This window comes from Echiichthys vipera (genome assembly GCF_963691815.1).
Source record: "Echiichthys vipera genome assembly, chromosome: 9".
Classification (NCBI taxonomy): domain Eukaryota; kingdom Metazoa; phylum Chordata; class Actinopteri; order Perciformes; family Trachinidae; genus Echiichthys; species Echiichthys vipera.
Genome location: NC_139834.1, coordinates 1380704 through 1403962, shown reverse-complemented (window position 1 = coordinate 1403962; position 23259 = coordinate 1380704). Strand labels below are relative to the sequence as shown.

The 23259-nt window shown below is 48.5% G+C and overlaps 3 protein-coding genes across 9 annotated transcripts in view; 2 read left to right on the top strand and 1 right to left on the bottom strand.

The window, feature by feature from the left end:
- Window positions 1–6749, top strand: part of LOC310951586 (mitochondrial carrier homolog 1-like) — an 11248-nt gene extending 4499 nt beyond the window's left edge. For both annotated transcript variants that reach the window (XM_083919886.1, XM_083919885.1), the window contains exons 5-12: window positions 937–994; window positions 1832–1883; window positions 2569–2628; window positions 3365–3458; window positions 3869–3916; window positions 3994–4061; window positions 5118–5193; window positions 5282–6749. In XM_083919886.1, coding sequence (XP_083776012.1) covers window positions 937–994; window positions 1832–1883; window positions 2569–2628; window positions 3365–3458; window positions 3869–3916; window positions 3994–4061; window positions 5118–5193; window positions 5282–5356 — 531 coding nt within the window. In that variant the 3' untranslated portion in view covers window positions 5357–6749. The remainder of the gene's footprint in view (window positions 1–936; window positions 995–1831; window positions 1884–2568; window positions 2629–3364; window positions 3459–3868; window positions 3917–3993; window positions 4062–5117; window positions 5194–5281) is intronic.
- The window catches only part of stk35 (serine/threonine kinase 35), a 232329-nt gene that overhangs the window by 45863 nt on the left and 163207 nt on the right, over window positions 1–23259 (top strand). The window lies entirely within an intron of this gene.
- LOC310952180 (serine/threonine-protein kinase 38) lies at window positions 11352–22680 on the bottom strand. Of its 5 annotated transcripts, none has more exons than XM_083920692.1 (14): window positions 22626–22680; window positions 20054–20191; window positions 19121–19172; window positions 18540–18662; window positions 18267–18350; window positions 18034–18157; window positions 17077–17231; window positions 16619–16730; window positions 15580–15641; window positions 14413–14530; window positions 14083–14206; window positions 13208–13303; window positions 12947–13041; window positions 11352–12865 (listed from the first exon to the last, which is right to left on the bottom strand). In XM_083920692.1, exons 2-14 carry the CDS (start codon window positions 20182–20184, stop codon window positions 12729–12731), a joined length of 1413 nt encoding a protein of 470 aa, XP_083776818.1. In that variant the 5' UTR covers window positions 20185–20191; window positions 22626–22680; the 3' UTR covers window positions 11352–12728. The 5 variants fall into 5 exon arrangements, with proteins under 5 accessions (XP_083776818.1, XP_083776819.1, XP_083776815.1 ...); XM_083920693.1 differs by having other exon boundaries at window positions 16628–16730; XM_083920689.1 differs by having other exon boundaries at window positions 11352–13041.

Sequence of the window (23259 nt, the reverse complement as noted above, 5' to 3'; positions counted from 1 at the left end):
CTCTCTGCCTCCTTTTGTCGTTGGACATTTCGATCGTGTTGTTTCATAATGTTCCACTGTTTGAGTTTCTCACGACGAGAGCAAACACTTTGGAAAACTGCTGAGTGCCAAAAGTCGACAATAAGAGGTCAGATTTGTTTAATTGTTTTATTAAATACAGATATAAGTAGAATTAGCACCACGCGGGTGTATGCCTCAGCCACGCAAACTGTCCAGACCGTAATATTTGTAATGAACCCTTCAAAATTCATTCATTCATTCATTCATCTTCAGCCTCTTGTCCCTGTCGGGGTCACGGGGGGCTGGAGCCGATCCCAGCTGACATCGGGGGGCGTGAGGCGGGGTCCACCCTGGACAGGACGCCAGTCTATCACAGGACACATAGAGACGAACAGAGACAGACAACCATTCACACCTACGGGTGATTTAGAGTCATCAATGAACCCAACACCTGCACGTCTTTGGACTGTGGGAGGAAACCGGAGAACCCGGAGAAAACCCACGCAGACACGGGGACAACATGCAAACTCCAAACAGAAGGGCCCCAGCCGGGATTATTAATTTATTGTTGCTTTATAGTTACATGCCACTCTGACGCTTCCACTGCCAGGACAAACTTTATTTAAATGTGTGGTTTCTTTTCCTTTTACAAAGCATTTTCTAAAGTAACACAACATGTACAGACGTGGTACGGTTGCACTCACACTGGTCAAAGGAACCAGACTTTAGCCGTGAAACGTGCTGGGGCACGGTACGGAGGCACAGTGGGAGTGCGCCCTGAAAGACAACCCAACTGTGGTTCAGTTCATCAGGCCCGTTGTCTTCCAGAGTGGGCTCATGATAACAATACTAACTGTGCACGTTCACCACAGTGACACACGAGTGTGGGAGGATGGAAGAGTTGTTCTGTGACCTGAAAGTGTTTCCTGTCTGCAGACCTCACAGGAGATGATCATCCAGTGTCTGTCCAGAGTGGCCACGCACCCTTTTCACGGTGGGTCCTCATCAAGCTGGTCAAGGTTATTCCACCAGAAAAAGTGTCTTTTATAACCCTTTCATCCATGAAATGTCCAAGGTGGTGGCTTCACATTTCACGTGTTGTCTGAACAACTGAAACCAAACAATGACAAAAGCAGAAAATCCTCCCTTTGAAACCACTTAAGGTTCTTTAAGCATGAGACCGGTCCTCCATGTGGGGCGGACTCCAGTGTCTGCCAGACATTAGCTCAGGGCAGCACGGTGAAGGCATTCAAAGGTCTTTTTTAACCACTAATGCTGCTGAAAATAACAGCAAACCTCTGCAGCAGCATGAGAAGAGTCCCTACACACACAACAAAGAGTCATCAGCGTAGTTAGTGAAGCCAGAGTTTATTAAAGAGTGTTTTAAAGACTTACCTACTGGCCCCTGTACCAGCTCCTCTCATAGTAAAGTCCATTACAGTGGAAGGAGCCCATTGGTGCTTTGTTGTGTGTGTAGGGACTCTTCTCATGCTGCTGCAGAGGTTTGCTGTTATTCTCAGCAGCATTAGTGGTTAAAATAGACCTTTGAATGCCTTCAACTTCCTGAATTTCACTTTAAAGTTGGTAGTTCAAGTGTACCAAGTATGGGGCGCCTGCTTTAACCACTGAGGCACCAGCCGCTGCTCCGTTCACAGAGGCTTTAAGTCCTTGAGGTTGGACTCCACCTGCGGCCCTTTGCTGCAGGTCGCCCTCCCTGACGCAGTCCTGTTGTAATAAAAGCATGAAATGTCCGAACCACTCATCTTTAAAGAGCGCACCACGTCGTCCCCTGGTGGTTCGGCTGATCTCGTGTCTTGTTTCCCTTTGGCAGTGATGTCGGTGCGGTGCATGGCCCAGTTTGTCGGCAGAGAGGTCAAGTACGGGTAAGACTGTGTAACGCTGCACATGTGCCACCGTGTTTCATTTAAGCATTTAAGTGACTGTTAAGTGAATGAAAGACAGATACACAGAACAGACTCATTGTTTTACACTATGGAGTCAAAATCAACAGTTCATAGCAAATTATTTCAGCTAAAAATATGAATAAAAATGTGTTTTTGGTTTTTTAATCTCATGTAAAGTGTAACAGTGGGACACAGTTAAGTGCATTTGCCATTCATTTGGTTAATAAATGTGTTTTTACGTGTGTGGAGATAAAAACACATCCTGAAATACAACGTAGAGGTCCTGAGTCCTAATGTGCATCATGAATGTAGCTGTAGAGAAAGTGTTTCCTCTGTTCAGGTCTTAAAAAGCATTTGATTTGATGTGAAACAGTGTGCAGCAGTCCTGCCACAACAGAGCCGCGCCCACTTCAAACCAGTTCGACAAACACACACACACACACACACACACACACACACACACACAGACACAAACACAGAAACACACACACACACACACACACACGTCTGTCGGGTCCAATCACCCGCCTGTTCAGCAGCCGACAGTTTATTCATGTAGGACGCCGTCACTTAAAGTACCAGGCTGTTTAAAAAGATAGAGTTTTCACAGCGTGGACTTCGTGCACGTGTCAACGAGTGTGTGTGTGTGTGTTTCCATCCTCAGTGGGATGTTCAGTTGCATTGTCAAGATTTTTAAGGAAGAAGGAATCTCTGGATTCTACGTGTAAGTCACACTTCAAACGCAGTTCAAGGGAAACTACGGCGTAAAATCATCACCAGGGTGTTTTTCTGCAAATTCACGCAATCGAATATGTAACAACTATTAACGGAGAAATCCTGGACACCGTAATTACACTTAAGCTGTGTTTCCATTAGGGTCGAAAGCCCGGAATGATCTTGCAGAAACGTCCTTAAACTGCATGTGAGTCGCTCGAGCGGCCGATTGAGCGGTTGTTTGTGGGCCTGTGGGAGAGCAGGGCCAACAACCGGCCGCTCAAACCCCTGAGATGAGCCCGCTTGCTGATTGGATGCAGCTCTCAGCGGGATGTGACGCGTGGTCGTACAGACTTTAAAACACTCTTTAATAAACTCTGGCTTCACTAACTACGCTGTTGCTGCTTTGTTGTGTGTGTAGGGACTCTTCTCATCCTGCTGCAGAGGTTTGCTGTTATTTTCAGCAGCATTAGTGGTTAAAAAAGACCTTTGAATGCCTTCACCGTGCTGCCCTGAGCTAATTAGAGTTAGCCGCGACAGGCTGTTAGCATCTCTCCTGGATTTCTCCGTTAATAGTAATTAAAAACTTTCTCCATGCATTATTTAATGACTGTATTTGCCGAAAAGACCCTGGGATGATTTAATGCTGGAATTTCACTTTTTACCTTTTCATTGTTTAAATTCTGACTCCGTCTGAACTTCATCTCTGGCCCCGTCGCTCTAAACAGTGTTCTGTGTGTTTGCAGAGGTCTCATTCCCCATGTGATGGGAGAGGTCCTGTTCCTGTGGTGCTGTAACCTCCTGGCTCACTTTATCAACACCTACGCTGTGGACGAGAGTGTAAGTCCTTCACTCACACGTACCAGCGCCTGACAGCTGTCATGGTGTGTGTTAAACACCAGTATTTCATTGTTATGCTGCTGTCTAGTGGAATAAGCAGGATGAAAACACGCTCTCCGACTCCCAAAAGAACAAATATAAAATGTGTTTATGCTGGAAACAAGGAACCTGAGTACGTCAGGGGGAGATTTACAAACCAAAAATCCTGTTTCTCAAACCAAAGATGCTGAATAATAAAAGTCAGCGAACACATCAAGATACAAAGTGATGTCACAATAACACATTTCACTGGGCGATCAATTGTCCCAGAAATGATTGTGAGGCGTGATAATTTTGCTGATTTGAGCCATTTTCAACTGATATAATGATGATGTCATAAATAAATAATAATAAAATAATCTGTGTTGCAGTTCAGTCAGGCCTCAGCCGTAAGAAGCTACACTAAGTTTGTGATGGGCGTAAGTTCAACATTTACACTGTTAAAACGTTTCCTGAGCCGCAGCAGTTCTTCACACTAACGCGTGTGTTTCTCCAGATTGCAGTGAGCGTTCTGACGTATCCCTTCATGCTGGTGGCTGATCTCATGGCCGTTAACAACTGCGGGTGAGTCCTTCTTTCAAACAGCACTACATCGAATCATTCATGATTCATGAAACGACTAAAAACAGATACAAAACACCAAAAAAACATGACAAAACGACTAAAAACAGATGAGAACACCACAAAAACATGACAAAACGACCAAAAACAGATGAAAACACAAAAACGTGACAAAACAGCTAAAAACAGATGAAAACACCACAAAAACATGACAAAACGACCAAAAACGGATGAAAACACCATTAAAACGTGACAAAATGACTAAAAACAGACACAAAACACCAAAAAAAATGACAAAATGACCAAAAACAGATGAAAACACCACAAAAACACGACAAAACGACTAAAAACAGACACAAAACACCACAACAATATGACAAAACGACTAAAAACAGATGAAAACACCACAAAAACACAACAAAACGACTAAAAACAGATGAAAACATGACAAAACAACCAAAAACAGACACAAAACATGACAAAACGACTAAAAACAGATGAAAACACCACAAAAAGAGTGTGTTGCCAGTTTGGCTGCAGTCTGATTGTGCTTTGTGTTGCCAGTTTGGCTGCAGTCTGATTGTGTTTGTGTTGCCAGTTTGGCTGCAGTCTGATTGTGTTTGTGTTGCCAGTTTGGTTGCAGTCTGATTGTCTTTGTGTTGCCAGTTTGGCTGCAGTCTGATTGTGTTTGTGTTGCCAGTTTGGCTGCAGTCTGATTGTGCTTTGTGTTGCCAGGTTGGCTGCAGTCTGATTGTGCTTTGTGTTGCCAGTTTGGTTGCAGTCTGATTGTGTTTGTGTTGCCAGTTTGGCTGCAGTCTGATTGTGCTTTGTGTTGCCAGTTTGGCTGCAGTCTGATTGTGTTTGTGTTGCCAGTTTGGTTGCAGTCTGATTGTGCTTTGTGTTGCCAGTTTGGCTGCAGTCTGATTGTGTTTTGTGTTGCCAGTTTGGCTGCAGTCTGATTGTGTTTTGTGTTGCCAGTTTGGCTGCAGTCTGATTGTGTTTTGTGCTTTGTGTTGCCAGTTTGGCTGCAGTCTGATTTCTTGTGCTTTGTGTTGCCAGTTTGGCTGCAGGTCGCCCCCCTCACGCCCCCGTCTTCAGGTCGTGGCTGCACTGCTGGAATCACCTGAGTCACAAGGTAAAGTATCAGAGCGCGTCCCGTCGCTGCACGCCGCTCTGTGTCGTACAGCGGGGATCTAACGCCCGCACGTGTCTCCTCCTGTCAGGGTCACCTCTTCAGGGGGTCCAGCTTCTTTTTCCGCCGTGTGCCTGTGACCCCCCTGCCCCTCGCCGAGGACTGACGTCACCCCCGCCACCTCCTCCTCGTCCTCGTCCTCCTGCTCACAGACGTTACCCAGAGCCCCCTCTGCCCGTCGGCGTCTGCGGTGGACGCAGCGGTGCCGACTCAGCTGACGGAGTGCGGATGAACTCGCGTCTGGAGCTTTAGACGAGTTCAGCGCGGTGAAGACGGAGCTGCTTCTTTTCACGACTCATCAGATTCACTCCACCGTAGTTTCTGCTCCGGCTCAGAAACGATCGTTATCGATGTGCTACGCCTCTTATTTTAACGGCTTCGTCTCCATAGCAACAGCGGCCGAGGGTCCCGGGCGCTGCGGTGGTCAATGCCGTGGACTGAGAGAACCTGAGGTCGACGGCTCTGATGCAGTAACTCATTTATCCGACAGTGTCTTCGTGTTTCTGTGTCGAGTCACGACCGAGCTCCTGAACGCAGCACGTCACAGAACCGTTCAGACTAATGTCACGTTTTTTTACGACTCACAGACGCTGGCGTCGACGTTTGGGACGCACCCGAGCGCTTACGTCCAAGGTCGAGGGATCGCATCAAGTCCTCGCAGCAGCACGTCCTCCTGCAGGAGTAAATCTGGATCCTTTCCTCCGGGTCCGACGAGATTCCTCCGTCCGTTCCAAACGTTGTCTCCGGCGCTCCCCTTCACGCCTCCGTCCTGTTTCAGCGTTGTTATGGTTACGGACACACAGAGGGCAGAAAGCATCATGAGTGGACCTGATGATCCAAACTGGTTCATGTTTATGGAAACTGTGTGTGTGTGTGTGTGTGTGCGCGCGCGTGTGTGTGTGTGCGTGCGTGCGTGTGTGTTTGTGTGCGTGTGTGTGTGCGTGTGTGTGCGCATGCGTGTGTGTGTGTGCATGCGTGTGTGCGTTTGTGTGTGTGTGTGTGTGTGTGTTTTTTTATAACCTGAAGTCTTAAGAATTTTATTTTTGCTTTTTAAATGTTTTCATTCCATCACACACAACGGGTGTTGCACTGAAATGTGTCCCCAGAGCTCTGGTTAGTGTTGCATTGAAATGTGTCCCCAGAGCCCCGGTTAGTGTTGCATTGAAATGTGTCCCCAGAGCCCCGGTTAGTGTTGCATTGAAATGTGTCCCCAGAGCTCTGGTTAGTGTTGCATTGAAATGTGTCCCCAGAGCTCTGGTTAGTGTTGCATTGAAATGTGTCCCCAGAGCCCCGGTTAGTGTTGCATTGAAATGTGTCCCCAGAGCCCCGGTTGGATGCGGTGTGTGTGTTATTCGTCCAACTGTGTCCTTTGCTACTCCACAGTGTTGAGTTCATGTTCACATCTGGGCTTCGCTGTTAAATATGGATATATAGATATAAAGATATAAATATATAAAGATATAATCTGACCATAAGGGCTCTGGGTAAACGCTGACAGCCTCCTATAATAAAAACCTATCACTGTCTAACACCTGCACGTGTGTTCCAAAGAATCAAACATGAGAAACACCACGACAAGAACAAGGAGCTGCACTGGAAAGGGTCAACGTTACACATTTGCAGAGAAGGAACACATGCACACATTTATTCATCCTGCAATGGGGAAAATTCAATTTACACACACATGCAGCTAGTGGAGAGATGTCAGAGTAAGGGGGGTTTGCCAGTTGGTCCATTCATTGTCCACACAGGGGCTCGAACCACTGACCCTCTGATCCCCAACCACATCACCTAAGGACTCAGCTACTGCCGCCCCTTAAAGATGAAAGATCAAAGATGAAAGATGAAAACGGCACAAAAAAGTGATGAAACCACTAAAAACAGACGTTGAAAAGAGCAACAGAAGGTGGAGGTGGAGGTGGCAGTAGCTCAGTCCGTAGGTGACGTGGCTGGGAATCACAAGGTCGCTGGTTCAAGTCCCTGTGTGGACCATGCAAGAAGAGTGGACTGGTAGCTGGAGAGACGCCAGCTCACCAAAGCACCAAACCCCGGCCACCGGCAGCCCCCCCCCCCCACCGCACGCACACAGGCCCCGCGTGTGAATCACAAGGTCGGTGGTTCAAGTCCATGTGTGGACCATGTAAAAATCGTGGACTGGAGAGGCACCGAACCCCCAACCGCCCGGGGCGCCGGCGCCCCATCGCATGCACACAGCGCATTGAGCCACATGTTAAACAGGCCGGCATCATTAAACCTGTTTAAGGACTAAAGAACATTCTAGTCTGTGTGTTTAGATCAGGTCTCCATGACAACACTGAGGGGGAGGGGCTAGTTTTTATGTTAGAGTTAAGTTAAAGTTTATGAATAATTGGAGGTGAGGTGTAGTGACAGCTTCCTACACACGATTAATGGAGAGTCATTTTGCCCCTCGAGCCCCAGTCCACACTTCATGCATGATCCACACAGGGACTTGAACCAGCAAACTTCTGGTCCCCAGGCAAGTCACCAATGGACTGAGCTACTGCTGCCTATCATCTGACTTCCTCCAAAAACAATTATACAAACATGGCTGCTGTGGAAAGGCTGTCCTGTGACTAATATAAGACATTTATTGGACATTTATTTATTTTTTGGACAGTTTATTTTAAACTTTCATGAGTTTTGAACAAATGACACCATAACTGTTACTGATTTAAGCGTTTTTTCTGACATGTTAGAGGAAAACTTAAAACACACACAGTGCGTGCGTGCGTGCGTGTGTTTTGGCCATTTAATGTCCCCGTTGCAGGATAAATAAAGTAATTCTTCTTCTTAAAGACTTCCCCACTGGCCCCTGTACCAGCTCCTCTCATAGTAAAGTCCATCACGGTGGATAACCAAAGGAAGGAGCCCGTTGGTGCTTTGTTTTAAGTTTTCCTCTAACATGTCAGAAAAAAAGCCTAAATCAGTAATAGGACATCTGTCTTTGCCAGTTATGGTGTCATTTGTTCAAAAATCATGAAAGTTTAAAATAAACTGTTTCCAAAAACATGGGGCTCAATGAGAAACTGCTCTGTTGTGAAACCTGCCCCTAGTGGACACTCAGAGAACTGACGCTGACAGGAAGTCTCTCTCTCTGTGGGCGGGGCTTGTTTCAGACACGGCGTCATTCATGCGTGAGTGTGAAGGACGACAGGACGCAGGTAAGTGCAGAGTAATTCATTGTCAAATAGCAGAAAAACAACAGAACAGCCACGCGCTACAGAGAGAACAGTGGTTTAAATAATGTACACCCACCTTCCCATAATCCCTCACTCCTGACTCTCAGGTCACATGTGACAAACCACGACCCCAGCCGAGCACACACACACACCACACACACATCTGAGCATCACTTGTAGAAAACATACACATCTTAAAGCGATCGCGTCCTCACCCACAGTCTGGAAACACACACACACTCACACACTCACACACTCACACACTCACACACTCACACACACACACACACACACACACACACACACACACACACACACACACACACACACACACACACACACACACACACACACACACACACACACACACACACACACACACACACACACACACACACACACACACACACACACACACACACACACACACTCACACACACACAGAGTGGCATCATCTATAAAAGAAGTCGCTCCTTGACCGTTTAAAAGAGTGACCCCCCCCCCCACCAGAGAAAAGCTCCACGCGTGCGTCTCTAACATGTGCTGAGCTTCGTCTACGCACTACGCAAGTTCTATAAACAGGCGACAAGAAAACCTCCGCACTGCACGGCTGCGTACGGAAGCACACTCCTGCCAGAAGGACAAAGGCAAAGCTGGGATTTTAAAGTCGCTGAGTCGTCTTCAGCGTGATGTTTGAACGTCAAACTGTCCGATAATGTTTGACGGACAAAGAGGAAGCTTTGAATTTAAGACACAAATATGAGTTTTACTAAATTTAGCCGCACAAGCGGAGTGAAACTGACGTAAAAACACTCAAAACATCTAAATTCTGAGTTTTAATCATCACCAGAATCAATATTTTCAACTTTACAAAGTCAAACTTGTTAAAAAATGTCATATTTGACAGTTTTGACTCAATCTAAAATGATGAAATGTAAATTATTAAAGTCCTTTTGAACTTTGCTCATGAGTTTAATTGAAGATCTTCTGTTTTTTAATCCCTTCCTTTCGTCTTCTTCCTCTTTGTCTCTGGCAGAAATGAGCTTCCACAGCTACACCTCATGAGCCAGGACACACACATTTAAAAACAACAAAATAAAAGAAAATAAAATGTCCTGGCTTCATTCAAACAAACAGCATTTTTGGAATTATTGTGAAAAACCATAAAAACTTCATTTACATTCATTTTAAATGACAGCATTTTGGATCTCGTGTTCACTGGAAGATGTTCAGCCCTGTGTTCAGCCCTGTGTTCAGCCCCGTGCTTCCCAAGGTAAAAAGTGAGTCCACACTGACTCACGCACACACACACGCACACACACACACACACACACACACACACACACACAGTTGAATCCTTTGACTCGCACGTCTGCACTACAGTGAAGTTTCCATTCTGTCTAAATTTAAACCGGCTGAGTGCGTCAGCTGCTCTCAACAGCTCCAACCGAGTCCTCAAGAACCGCAAACGTTTAAGGGCCCGTCCACACGGAGACGCCTTTCCCTGTAACCTGGTTTAGTCGCCCGTCCACAGCAGCCGGCGTTAGAAACCAGGTCCCAGAGTGTGAGGATTGTAAACGCCCCCCATGGCGTTGTGGTCTGGACGGTGAAAGCTCAGACTTTGTTAAAGGACGGCGTCACGGCCCCACCTCCGACCTCTGACCCCGCGACGTCACATAACAACAACAGTGCTGCTGTGTGAGAGGACAGAGACGGACCCAGAGACTGTTTAGTGAACTGGACTCTGAGCCACATGCATGGGACTGAATGAGGCCCAGCACAGATGTCTCCCTTTTCCCTGATGCTCTGAATAAGGAGCTAAACTGCTCTAGGCTCTGTTTCTAAATCCAGTTCTAAGAAGCTGTGAAAAGTCTCTAAATGTAGTGAGAAAGTGGCGCCTGGGAGTGCTTTGGGACGAGGAAGGGGCTCCCAGCAGCACCCTCTGCTCAGTGAGGACACTAACTGCAGAGTGAAGGGTCTCAGCAGCCCCCTCTGCTCAGTGAGGACACTAACTGCAGAGTGAAGGGGCTCCCAGCAGCCCCCTCTGCTCAGTGAGGACACTAACTGCAGAGTGAAGGGTCTCCCAGCAGCCCCCTCTGCTCAGTGAGGACACTAACTGCAGAGTGAAGGGGCTCCCAGCAGCCCCCTCTGCTCAGTGAGGACACTAACTGCAGAGTGAAGGGGCTCCCAGCAGCCCCCTCTGCTCAGTGAGGACACTAACTGCAGAGTGAAGGGGCTCCCAGCAGCCCCCTCTGCTCAGTGAGGACACTAACTGCAGAGTGAAGGGGCTCCCAGCAGCCCCCTCTGCTCAGTGAGGACACTAACTGCAGAGTGAAGGGGCTCCCAGCAGCACCCTCTGCTCAGTGAGGACACTAACTGCAGAGTGAAGGGGCTCCCAGCAGCACCCTCTGCTCAGTGAGGACACTAACTGCAGAGTGAAGGGGCTCCCAGCAGCCCCCTCTGCTCAGTGAGGACACTAACTGCAGATTGAAGGGGCTCCCAGCAGCCCCCTCTGCTCAGTGAGGACACTAACTGCAAAGTGATGGGGCTCCCAGCAGCCCCCTCTGCTCAGTGAGGACACTAACTGCAGAGTGAAGGGGCTCCCAGCAGCCCCCTCTGCTCAGTGAGGACACTAACTGCAGAGTGAAGGGGCTCCCAGCAGCACCCACTGCTCAGTGAGGACACTAACTGCAGAGTGAAGGGGCTCCCAGCAGCCCCCTCTGCTCAGTGAGGACACTAACTGCAGAGTGAAGGGGCTCCCAGCAGCCCCCTCTGCTCAGTGAGGACGCTAACTGCAGAGTGAAGGGGCTCCCAGCAGCCCCCTCTGCTCAGTGAGGACACTAACTGCAGAGTGAAGGGGCTCCCAGCAGCCCCCTCTGCTCAGTGAGGACACTAACTGCAGAGTGATGGGTGCATCAGAGTCCAGAACAGCACCAAAGTCTCCACTAAGACCAGAACCAGGGACACGTTTGTCTCTAGGATGGAGGAGGATTTGGAGAGGAACTCTCCGGTGTTTGGATTCTCCACAGCGTCTCCCCGTCTCTTCTTCTCTGTTGTTGGTGTATTTCTGTGGCAGTTACAGCGCCACCTCCAGGCCTGGCATGGGTACTACAGCGTTTGGAGTCGCTGCACCTGGTTTCATGTGGACGCACAGATTTAGGAGTCGAGGCCGAGTGGACGGGAACTTTTTAAAATAAAAAAATAAAAGGTAATTTTCGATCGTGTGGACGGACCCCAAGTTTGAGAGGACGTTTCGGTTCATGATGATCTGGTTCTTCCAGCCCCGAAGAGACTTAAAATCTGAGTTAGCAACACATTCGGGATGTTACATCTGTAAAATAGTAACTTCAGTTGTGAGACTCTGTCAAACCCACGTGTGGACACAGGCGGACTCCTCCAGTCCAATAGAAACACACATTACTGAGCTGTGGGCCCGACTGAACTGGGACTGGATCAGACATCACATAAGGTGCTAAAGGTGTTTCAACAGAAGTGGGTCACTGTGAAAATGTAACAAGACTCGTGTGTGTTCCATAAAAAAATGCATCAGTCGTGTATTTACACTTTCCAACGAGCACATCCTGCAAATATGAAGCTAAAAAAACAAAAAACTACAATCCTACAGTTACAAGAAGTGACGTTACAAGAAGAGACGTGACGGAGACGCAGCAGCAACGCCCCGGAGCTCACGGTCTTTGGTTAGAACAGAAGCCGGCAGCACGGTGGAGAAGCCGAAACAACGAGAACACACGCGGACAGGATCCCTGAAGAGCACCCGAGTCGCCTCGAGTGACGCTTTAATGCAAGAGTTTGAGTCGAGACGTGGGAAGTTGGTGTGGAGGAGCGGCCCCCCCCCCCTCCCGGGTGGGTCCCACAGACCGCTGCTGGTTTACACAGAGGGAATGTTACGGCGCTGGTGTCACGGGTGAACACATCCTACTGCGTTCACGGGTGGAGAAAGGCAAGTGCAGAGAACCCCCGACCGCGCGGACAAAGTTCAGCCTTCGTGTGAGAGCAGGAAGTAGAGAGGTACCTTCGGAAAGCGTCGGAGAAAAGTGAAGACCTGCGGAAATGAAGGCAGCAGTTCCTGGAAAGCAGCGGATGAAGTTGAGCCCCTTTATTATTCGCTTGTCCCCCGTGACGAGAGTCGCCGCCACCCGGGGAACGCGGAGAGGAGAGCGGAGTTCTCCTCTCAGGGCTCAAGTTCTTCCACGAAAAGGGGGTTTGGACGACTTTCAGGTTTCAGGTGGTGTCGGTGGAAAGGCCGTCGGGAGGCGCTCATCTCTTCCCTGACTTCATGTAGGACGGGATGGCTCCCCGGGCCGTCAGGCCCTCGAAGCGTTTGTAGGTGTAGTTGATGAAGACCCAGTCCTTGTTCTTCAGGTCGGCCTCCGTCTGGTTGGACACCGGGGCGACTGGAGGAAGAAGCAGGGAGAGGGTTTTAATTTCACACGTCACAGAATGTGAAAGGTGTGTGAGAGAGACGGGCGGCGTACCGGTGGGTGTGAGGATGTCGGAATCAGGGAACTCATCAAAGTTCGATGTGTCGTCGATGCTTTTGATCTCTATGGGGATGGCGGCAGGTCTCTCTCTGGAGGGCACAGAAGAGCAGCAAATTCAGCATTTACTGGCACACACACGACTCTGGACACTTAAACACAACCCAGCACCATCAGTGTGAAAGGAAAAGATTTGAGTCTAAAGGAATATCATCTCATCATGGAAGACAAAGGTCTCAGAAGAGGAAGTGTTCCCACCTGATATGGTCGTAGTCCACCCCCTCAAAGAACGGGTTGGACTTGATCTCCTCCACTCCTGCAGCTCCGACCCTGTGCTCCTCCTCACAGCAGAACCTGCTCACAACACACGGTCACTTAACAACAGCTCAGTACAAACGTCTCAGGGGTCAGGGCTCGGAGGCTCCGTTCACACTGCAGCCAGATGGATCTGCTGAGACCAGGAGGATCAGTCCATCTGGAGGAGTCAGGTTTCCTTCCTGATTTCACTCGCTCACAAATTTACCTGCTGCTGCCACACAGTTTTTAGCAGAAAGCCATAAAACACCGGTTGCCGTTGCCGTGTTCGCTCCCGTATGAGGGTCACTTCAGGAGCGTGAGCTGTTCACACAGAAATCCGCCACATCACAAGAATAAAGACGTGATGGGAACAGAAACTAAGACCTGCAGTGTGACCAGAGCCTTCGATCACTGTGACATGTTCAAAATAAAAAATTCAGCACAATGAGTGTCTGTCAAGTGATGACATCATTTAGAGAGAGAGAGAGGGATGAGAGAGGGAGAGAGATGAGAGAGAGGGAGGGAGAGAGAGAGGGATGAGAGAGAGAGAGAGGGAGGGATGAGAGGGAGGGATGAGAGAGAGAGAGAGATGAGAGAGAGGGATGAGAGAGAGGGATGAGAGGGAGAAAGAGGCAGAGAGGGAGAGGGATGAGAGAGGGATGAGAGAGAGAGGGAGGGAGAGAGGAGAGGGATGAGAGAGAGAGAGGGGGAGAGGGAGGGATGAGCAAGGGAGAGAGAGAGATGAGAGGGAGAGAGAGAGGGAGGGATGAGTGAGGGAGAGAGAGAGAGAGGGAGGGATGAGAGAGGGAGAGAGGGAGAGAGGGAGAGGTCCGTGCCTGAGGATGAGGTCTTTGGCCTTCTCTGAAATGGGCACTTCTGGAGGGAAGGTGAGCGTCTCTCTCCAGTTCATCACTTTCCTGTACGTCTCCTGAGGCGTCTCTGAGCAGAACGGAGGGTAACCTGCAGAAGCACAAAGACCACATCATTCAACCTTAATTTATATACAACAGATCGTTCATACGGCCTTTACTTCCTGTTACAAAGACAAGGAAACAACACAGAAGAAGAAACAACATCCTCCTAAGAACACAGAGTCTTAAAGGCTGAGGATGTCTTTAGATCACCTCCCGTCCTGCTCTGCTCTAAAAGCATCACGGAGTCTTTACCTATCAGCATCTCGTACATGATGACGCCCAGGCTCCACCAGTCACACAGCTTGTTGTATCCGTTCTGCATGAAGACCTCAGGAGCGATGTAGTCCGGGGTTCCCACTGTGGAGAAGGCCTGTGGGGAGGAACGACAGAGACAACGCGTTCACTTTGAGGTTAAAGATTAAAAAAGGCACTAAAAGCATCTTTACCCTCCTGTTCTGTGCCTGTCTTTATCCATAATAAAGATAATAACCTTATTATGTAACTTAAATAAACACAACTTCATGAATATGTGGATTGATTGCTGCAGATATTCCTTCAGCTGTTGATGTTGAACAGTCGGAGCAGCTGTGAACTCTTCACAATAAAAGACCTGTGGTGTTTTATTAGTCAAATGCTTTTATTGTGAAGGAGTGAAATCAGAGAATGGGGCTTCAGCTGCAGCACACGCGTCAGACTGATGCAGTAGAGGAGACGCTGTGGCTGCAGGTTTTCATTCAGACAACACACCTGACTCCTCATACTCATCACCTGAGTCGCCTTCACACAGGTGGTTTGTTGGATCAGGTGTGTTTTTGCTTGGTTGGGATGGAAACCTGCAGCCTCAGAGCCCCTTTACTGGATCACTCTGACCCCCTGATCTGCAGTAAGTTAACGTGACGGTAAACCGCAGCATTGAGCTGAACACAGAGACTTTTAAAGGTGGATTTCTTTCTGCTCTGCTGCACGAATCACAGCAGGTCAACGTCGTTATTCACACACAGACAGAGAGAGAGCTGTGCACCGGTGATCGGACAGAACCTGGGTCTGAGGCGTCATGAGCTCCTGAACCTTTGTTTAAATTGTTTTCATAATTTGGAAAACTGAGTGTTATAAGTTACAGGCTACAACTGAGACAATGCAGACAGTCCCAGGAATCAAGTTCAGCCATTTTGTCTTCTTATTCATTTGTTGTGTTTTATATGATGCCAAAACCCAAAACCTTCAGTCTAGACCAGACACAGTCTGGAGGTGTGTGACACAGCTGCTGACTGACTCCATCAGTTATTTAGGAGCTAAATATTTGGGCCATTCTCTTTTCTTTAGTGCTGTAGTTCAGGTTAGGTTCAGTGAGGCTTCATTAATAATAAGGATCCAGCTCCAAAGGGCCGTCAGTGGGACCGCGTCCCTGTTCACACCTACCAGCTGCCTCCTGTTCCTCTTCCATGTTTCTGCTTTCCTCTTGGAGTTCATGTTTTGGAAAGCTGTGGAGACAGAAGCTCAGTGTTAGAGCGAGCAGCAAACTGCAAACACAATCATTCCTCATTTATTCTTTAATTTATCAGCGTTAAGGATTAAAGTCGTACTCCGTCAGAGTTTAGACGCGTTGTTTCTAGCGCCCTCTTTGGCAGTGAGACGTTTCTGCAGATGAGTCTGTTCTTTGACTTTTATTTTTTACTCTTTTGTAAACTTCAGTGAAACACATTCACCTCTTTACTTCTGGTCTGTCCCTTTTATGTTCCCCTCTTAAATCCACACACACACAACTACATGTTCCTGTTACACTTCTGCCCTTACTACAATCTGAGTCAGAAGTTGGAAGTTCCCGATTTTCATTTACAAGTGAAAGCAGCATAACCGTTAACCTAACCTCCGTCCCGTGCCCCGTGCTTTAGGGTCCTTGTCCCCCCCTCCAGGCCCGTTTGTACTCACACTACCTGGGCCTCGGAGAATGCTTCTTGCTGCCTATACGTCATCACGCCGTAACACGTCACACGCATTGGTGACGACAAAAGCCCACCTCTCCCAAACGGGCCGTGGACGGCAAGCGTGCCGCTCCTAGTCGTGGTACGGTTGCACTCACACTGGTCAAAGGAACCAGACTTTAGCCGTGGAACGTGCTCGAGCACGGTACGGAGGCACAGTGGGAGTGCGCCCTCAGTGACGATGTAGTTGGCCGGCAGACTAACATTTGTCAGCAGCGCCACTAACATGGCGTTCTAGTTCAGGCCCCGTTTAGACGGAGACAATCCAGAAAGGAAACAGGGCAGGAACTTAAAAGACAAGTAAATAGATGAAACTCTTACGGAGTACGACTTTAAACAGACTCAACACTCTGCAGTTATTTGTTTATATGTAAAAACAACTGACTGGTATTTTCTATTCAATGAGTCATAAACAGATATTACAAATGAGGTTTCATGCAAGTTACAGATGTAAGAAATGAAAAGGGTTGCCTGACTTTGCTTACTGAGGTCACTGGGCAGGCTGTGGTTCAGGTTCTTGTAGAACTCGGTGCGGTGAGCCCTCTTCAGCCCCGTGCACAGTCCAAAGTCCGACAGCTTCACGTGACCCTGGAAGGACAAAAGACAGTGTTAGAGGTGCTGAAGTCTGCAGCACACACTGATGTTTAGACGAGCACAGACTCCAGTGAAGCGTCTGAAGGCTGATCAGGAGAGAAGTCCGTCCGCACGGTTTAAGTTTTGTCTCACACCTGTGCAGCGTGTGCGGCGCCACAGAGCCCGCGTGAGCAGCGTTGCTCGGCTACGACGGCCTTACTGTCAGCACTGTGATGGTGTGTTGGTGCATTAGTGCACACGGCTCCAGTAAAGCTGAAACATACACACAGGTTCTGATCGGAGCACCCGCATAAGTCTGAAACCGTCCCACAGAGGGAGAGGGTGGGCGTCCATGACTCACCCTGGAGTCCAGCAGCAGGTTGTCTGGTTTGATGTCTCTGTGGATGAAGCCCAGCTGGTGGATGGAGTCGATGGCCAGCACCGTCTCAGCGATGTAGAACTGAGTGGCCTCTTCTGTCAGCGTGTCCTTCTTCATCAGCAGCGTCATCATGTCTCCTGCACCACAACAGCAGAGTCACACGAGTCACACGCATGATGCAGCGAGGGACACAAAAAAACAGCCTCAGACCATCACCAAGGGCGCACTTCCACTGTGCCTCCGTACTGTGCCAAACAGCTTTCATGTCTAAAGTCTGGTTCCTTTGACCAGTGTGAGTGCAACCGTACCACGTCTAGGAGCGGCACGCTTGCCGTCCACGGCCCGTTTGGGAGAGGTGGGCTTTTGTAAAGCACGTTTGCACGTGTACGAGCACAAGCGTGCGCACGTGTACGAGCACGAGGCCTACGGCGGTTCTGAGGTCATTTCCTGTGCGCCTGTTGGGACGTAGAAAAAAGAAGGAGGGACCATGCGCGGACATTTCAAACAATGGCGGTGAAAGGTTCACGTTGGTGTGATGCGGAGGTGGAGTGTTTACTGCAGATTTGGTCGATGAAAAGATTCAAAAACAGTCGACAAGACGCACAAAAACTCCGAGGTCTACGGAAAGATCTGGAAACAAAGCCACGCATCGCCATGACGTCATCAATGCGTGTGACGTGTTACGGCGTGATGACGTATAGGCAGCAAGAAGCATTCTCCGAGGCCCAGGTAGTGTGAGTACAAACGGGCCTGGAGGGGGGGACAAGGACCCTAAAGCACGGGGCACGGGACGGAGGCACAGTGGGAGGGCGCCCTAACTGGTCATTCATGAGACAGGAAAGTTCTCCAGTGTTAATATCAATATGAAGTCGTTTGTAGAGTTCAAAACAAACGTGTGCTTTGCGGTTTGATTCCAGACTCAGTGGGACCGGCTCGTACCTCCGGGCAGGAACTCCATGATGAGGTAGAGGTTCATCTTGTCCTGGAAGCTGTAGAACATTTTGACAACCCACAGACTGTCTGCCTCCACCAGGATGTCCCGCTCAGCACGGATGTGACCGACCTAACACACACACACACACACACAGACACACACACACACACACACGGGTTCAAAGATGCCCAGCCGCTGTGACGGCAGCGTCCCAGTGTGTGTGTTTTTCCCCCCCCACCTGTTCTTTCTCCAGCATGTCGGCTTTGCGAAGGATCTTCATGGCGTAGACGTGACCGGTGTCTTTCTTCTGCACCAGACGGACCTGGAAACACAACAAGGCTCAAATCAGCCTGACAGACGCGATCGACGGGGACAAACACTTTAAACAGCAGCGAGAAACAGTCTCATGTGGTAAATTTCAAAACAAAGGATTGTGTGTGTAGCGCGTTGTCTTTTCTTCCTGCAGATTTACACGTTTTATATTTAAAGTGTTTGATAAAAAGCTTGTTACCTCTCCAAAAGCTCCTCGGCCGATCACCTTCAGGGACTCAAAGTCCTCCAGACCCAGCCGAGTGCGTTTCAGACGCAGGAACTCCGTCTCCTTCCTGGCGTGCTGAGAACGCCGGATACGTTTCTGCAGAGCACAGACGTCACTCTGAAATACAACCTTTGAAAGAAATACCTGGAATCCACTCCACACCCATTTACACAGCCCCGGCAGGAATGTGAGGCCTTCTGCTTTTCATCCTCAGATGCGGCTGAAATGTGGTCAACAGCCTGACTCAATGAGCTGCACATCATTGTGTGCACGTGCACTTAATTCTCACAGAAAAGACGGATAAAATGGGTCCAATTTTACCAAATAGTTGCAGAAAACTCCAGACTCTTCCTTCATGGTGCATTTTGTGTGAGTGCTCAAACCCTTCAGTCATAAACGCAAACTGTTTACTCAAAGAAAAGCACTTTAAAGTGGAAATCCAGAAGATTCAGAGCGACACTATAACAGAGTGAGTTACCCCACACTGCCACAGAGCATGCTGGGAAACACTGCATGTGTGTGTGTGTGTGTGTGTGTGTGTGTTGGTCACTCACCTCTTCATCTGCCAGACCCTCCTGATCCATCACCTTCTCCAGCTTCTGCTGCCTGAAGAGACAAACTCACCATCACCATCGTTTCACATCATATTCAGATTAAGCAGCATGTGCACATCCCATCATATCAGGTATGTTTGCAACGAGACGAAAACACTATGGAGAGGATGGGGACGCCTACACACTTTACTAATGCTACCACATTAGTGATCATCATCCTCATCATCATCATCATCCTCATCATCATCACCATCCTCATCACCCTCATCATCAGAGTGAAAGCTGAGAAAAGTAAAGCACTGTGAGGAGAACACTCTGATGTCATAAGAGGAAGTGCTCTTGCCTCACCTTAATTCTGACATAAGCAACACCCAGCTGAAGTGTGTGTGTGTGTGTGTGTGTGTGTGTGTGTGTGTGTGTGTGTGTGTGTGTGTGTGTGTGTGTGTGTGTGTGTGTTTATGCAGAAGTTTATGCAGAAGTTTATGCAGAAGTTTATGCAGAAGTTTATGCAGAAGTTAGCCAACTATAACAGTCATGGTTGTTTCCTATTGCAGCATCTGTTTTCCCACATGAAGCGTGGAGTCCAGGGTTCTCACAACGTTTTCAGAGGGAATCTCACGGTTTCACCGGATTATTAATCAGGGAATTAGTCATTCGGCACCATTAGAGCAGTACTGTACGCTCTAAAGTTCATGTAACGGTATAATTTGAAGCATAGACGGGAGCGGTTTTATATCGCGGTAAACAGGTCGTTTCGATCGTGTGGATGAACCCTTTAAAGAAGATTTAACTGTAGAGCTGTCAGTGTAACGGTGCCTGGATCATTTCCTGTTTACAGTGCATGCGTGAAAAGCATCAAACATGTGTGCCGCTCCGTTCTCCTCCATTCTCTTTCTGCGGTGCAGCCACTGGAAAAGGACGTGTGGACGTTACCTCATCTCTCTCTCCTCGTGCTGGGCGATGAGGTTACTGTAGAAGTTCTCCAGGGTCACTTTGGCCATAGTGACCCGCTCCTTGGTGTGGTTGCTCATGGAGGAGCACGAGCTCGGGCCGGTCATTGCCATTCTTTACCTGGAGGAACACAGAGAAGAAGAAGTGAGCAGAGAGTGCGTCCACGGTACGGTACACAGACGAATACGTGTTTGTGTTTCCCTTCCACAGCGTCTCACGGTATCAACGGTAGAGGTTTGGCTGCGGTGTGGATTCGGACTCTACGGCAGTGGTGTCAAACTCCAGCTCACAGTGGCCAAGTTTAAAAACTGGGACAAAGTTGGGCCAAACTCGATATTTAGACCGGATGCTGTATGGTTCAGATGCTGTACCGTACAGCACACGTGTCCATTCAGAACGCAGTGACGAGTGAGAGGAGGGGTGGGGTGATGGAGGTGTGAGATCACCACACTGAGCTGAACCCTGAACACTGGAACCATGAAAGGAGAATGACGGCCCAGAGAAAGAGGAAGGAAAGCAGCGGCTCTGCTGAGCACAGCCGTGCTGATTACACTGTACACTTCTGAAGAAACCATGAGAAAATGGGATTTATGCATTGACTCAGCGACGTTTCCTAGGCAACCAAAGAGCGAAATCGAGCCAAAACGTGTGTTAAAGTGTCCTCTAGGAAACAAAACGTGTATAAAAGCGTCCTCTAGGAAACAAAACGCGTTCTAAAGTGTCCTCTAGGAGCATAAACGTGTGTTAAAGTGTCCTCTAGGAGCCTAAACGTGTGTTAAAGTGTCCTCTAGGAGCCTAAACGTGTGTTAAAGTGTCCTCTAGGAGCCTAAACGTGTGTTAAAGTGTCCTCTAGGAGCCTAAACGTGTGTTAAAGTGTCCTATAGGAGCCAAAACGTGTGTTAAAGTATCCTCTAGGAGCCTAAACGTGTGTTAAAGTGTCCGCTAGGAGCAAAAACGTGTGCTAAAGTGTCCTCTAGGAGCATAAACGTGTGCTAAAGTGTCCTCTAGGAGCATAAACGTGTGCTAAAGTGTCCTCTAGGAGCATAAACGTGTGTTAAAGTGTCCTCTAGGAGCATAAACGTGTGCTAAAGTGTCCTCTAGGAGCCAAATGTGGGTTAAAGTGTCCTCTAGGAGCATAATCGTGTGCTAAAGTGTCCTCTAGGAGCCAAATGTGGGTTAAAATGTCCTCTAGGAGCCTAAACGTGTGTTAAAGTGTCCTCTAGGAGCATAAACGTGTGTTAAAGTGTCCTCTAGGAGCCTAAATGTGTGTTAAAGTGTCCTCTAGGAACCAAAATGTGGGTTAAAATGTCCTCTAGGAGCATAAACGTGTGCTAAAGTGTCCTCTAGGAGTCTAAACGTGTGCTAAAGTGTCCTCTAGGAACCAAAATGTGGGTTAAAATGTCCTCTAGGAGTCTAAACGTGTGCTAAAGTGTCCTCTAGGAGCATAAACGTGTGTTAAAGTGTCCTCTAGGAGCCAAATGTGGGTTAAAATGTCCTCTAGGAGCCTAAACGTGTGTTAAAGTGTCCTCTAGGAACCAAAACGTGTGTTAAAGTGTCCTCTAGGAGCATAAATGTGTGTTAAAGTGTCCTCTAGGAGCATAAACGTGTGTTAAAGTGTCCTCTAGGAGCCTAAACATGTGCTAAAGTGTCCTCTAGGAGCATGAACGTTTATTTAAAGTTTATTTAGCTTAAGGTTACGTTAGTGACGTCACAGAAACAAACCAGCTCCTGGGGTCTTCCGTCATAAAAACAACACAAACCGTAAACAGCCTTTAACGGGAGGTTGTTTACAGGAACAACACAAACCGTAAACAGTCTTTAACGGGAGGTTGTTTACAGGAACAACACAAACCGTAAACAGCCTTTAACGGGAGGTTGTTTACAGGAACAACACAAACCGTAAACAGTCTTTAACGGGAGGTTGTTTACAGGAACAACACAAACCGTAAACAGCCTTTAACGGGAGGTTGTTTACCGGAACAGGGGCCGGTGAAGTTTGCAGCTCCGGGCTCGAACACAGGGACCGGACCGGTGTCAACAACACGGAACGCGAGCTCCAAAAAGTTGTTATTTCCGGTTGTAACGAACCCAAACGGTTCCCTCGACACGTAACGGCACCGTCACCATGGTTACGGTTTATATTTTTAAGCTTTTAGCGTCCTAAACTAATGTTTTTCACCTGCTAACATCAGCGAGCTAACGCTAGCTGTGAAAGTTCCTGTCTGCGTCAAGCCACCGGAAACACCGCGACAAAAACCGGATGTATGATTTCAAAATAAAACCACGCTTACACGCATTCGTTATATCGAGTTTTACTTTGAAATCCGTCACCAGAAGACGTCGATGGCAACTTGACGCCTCGAAGTTCCCCAAAGCGAGCAGCTCCGGGAAAGTTAGCCCGTAAACGTTAGCGACTTACCCGCCAAACAGCGCCTTTGTTTTGAAATCTAACTCCGTAAAACAGATCAAAGTGCGCGCGGGGGTTCGCTACGGGAGGGGTCCGCCATGTTTTCCGCCCCGGTGCTGTTTTAACGGCCGCTCTTTGTTCACTTACCTTGGTCGAAGGTGCGGTGTCTGCCGGATCTTCCTCTGCTCCACCGAGAGCTGCGTCACCCTCAGTCCGAGCTCAGCGCGACACCCAGCGGCCAAACCTCCCCCTGCGCCCCCCTCCTCCTCCGCTTCTTCTTCTGTGGGCTTTAACGGTAGCGTGCTTCCTGGTGTTACACTACTACCGCCCTCTGGTGTTACAGCATAATAGTTCCCCGTCGGTTTTTATTCCCAACAGGAGGCAGTTTGTTTGAGGGCGCGGCAGTAGGGTCGCAGGTTCGAGTCCCTGCGTGGGCCATGAATGGAGCGTGGACTGGAGAGGTGCCAGTTCAACTCCTGGGCACTGCCGAGGCGCTGTTGAGCAAGGCATTGAACCCCCAACTGCTCTGACATCTCTCCATTAATTGCATGTATCTCAGCCCTGTGTGTGTGTGTGTAACCTGTATAATAATAATAATAATAATAACATATATTATAAAATATATAAATAAAATAAGTGACAAACTTGAATTTCCTTTGTGGGATAAATAAAAGTTCTTCTTCTGTGGGCTTTAACGGCAGCGTGCTTCCTGGTGTTACACTACTACCGCCCTCTGGTGTTACAGCATAATAGTTCCCCGTGGGTGTTTATTCCCAACATG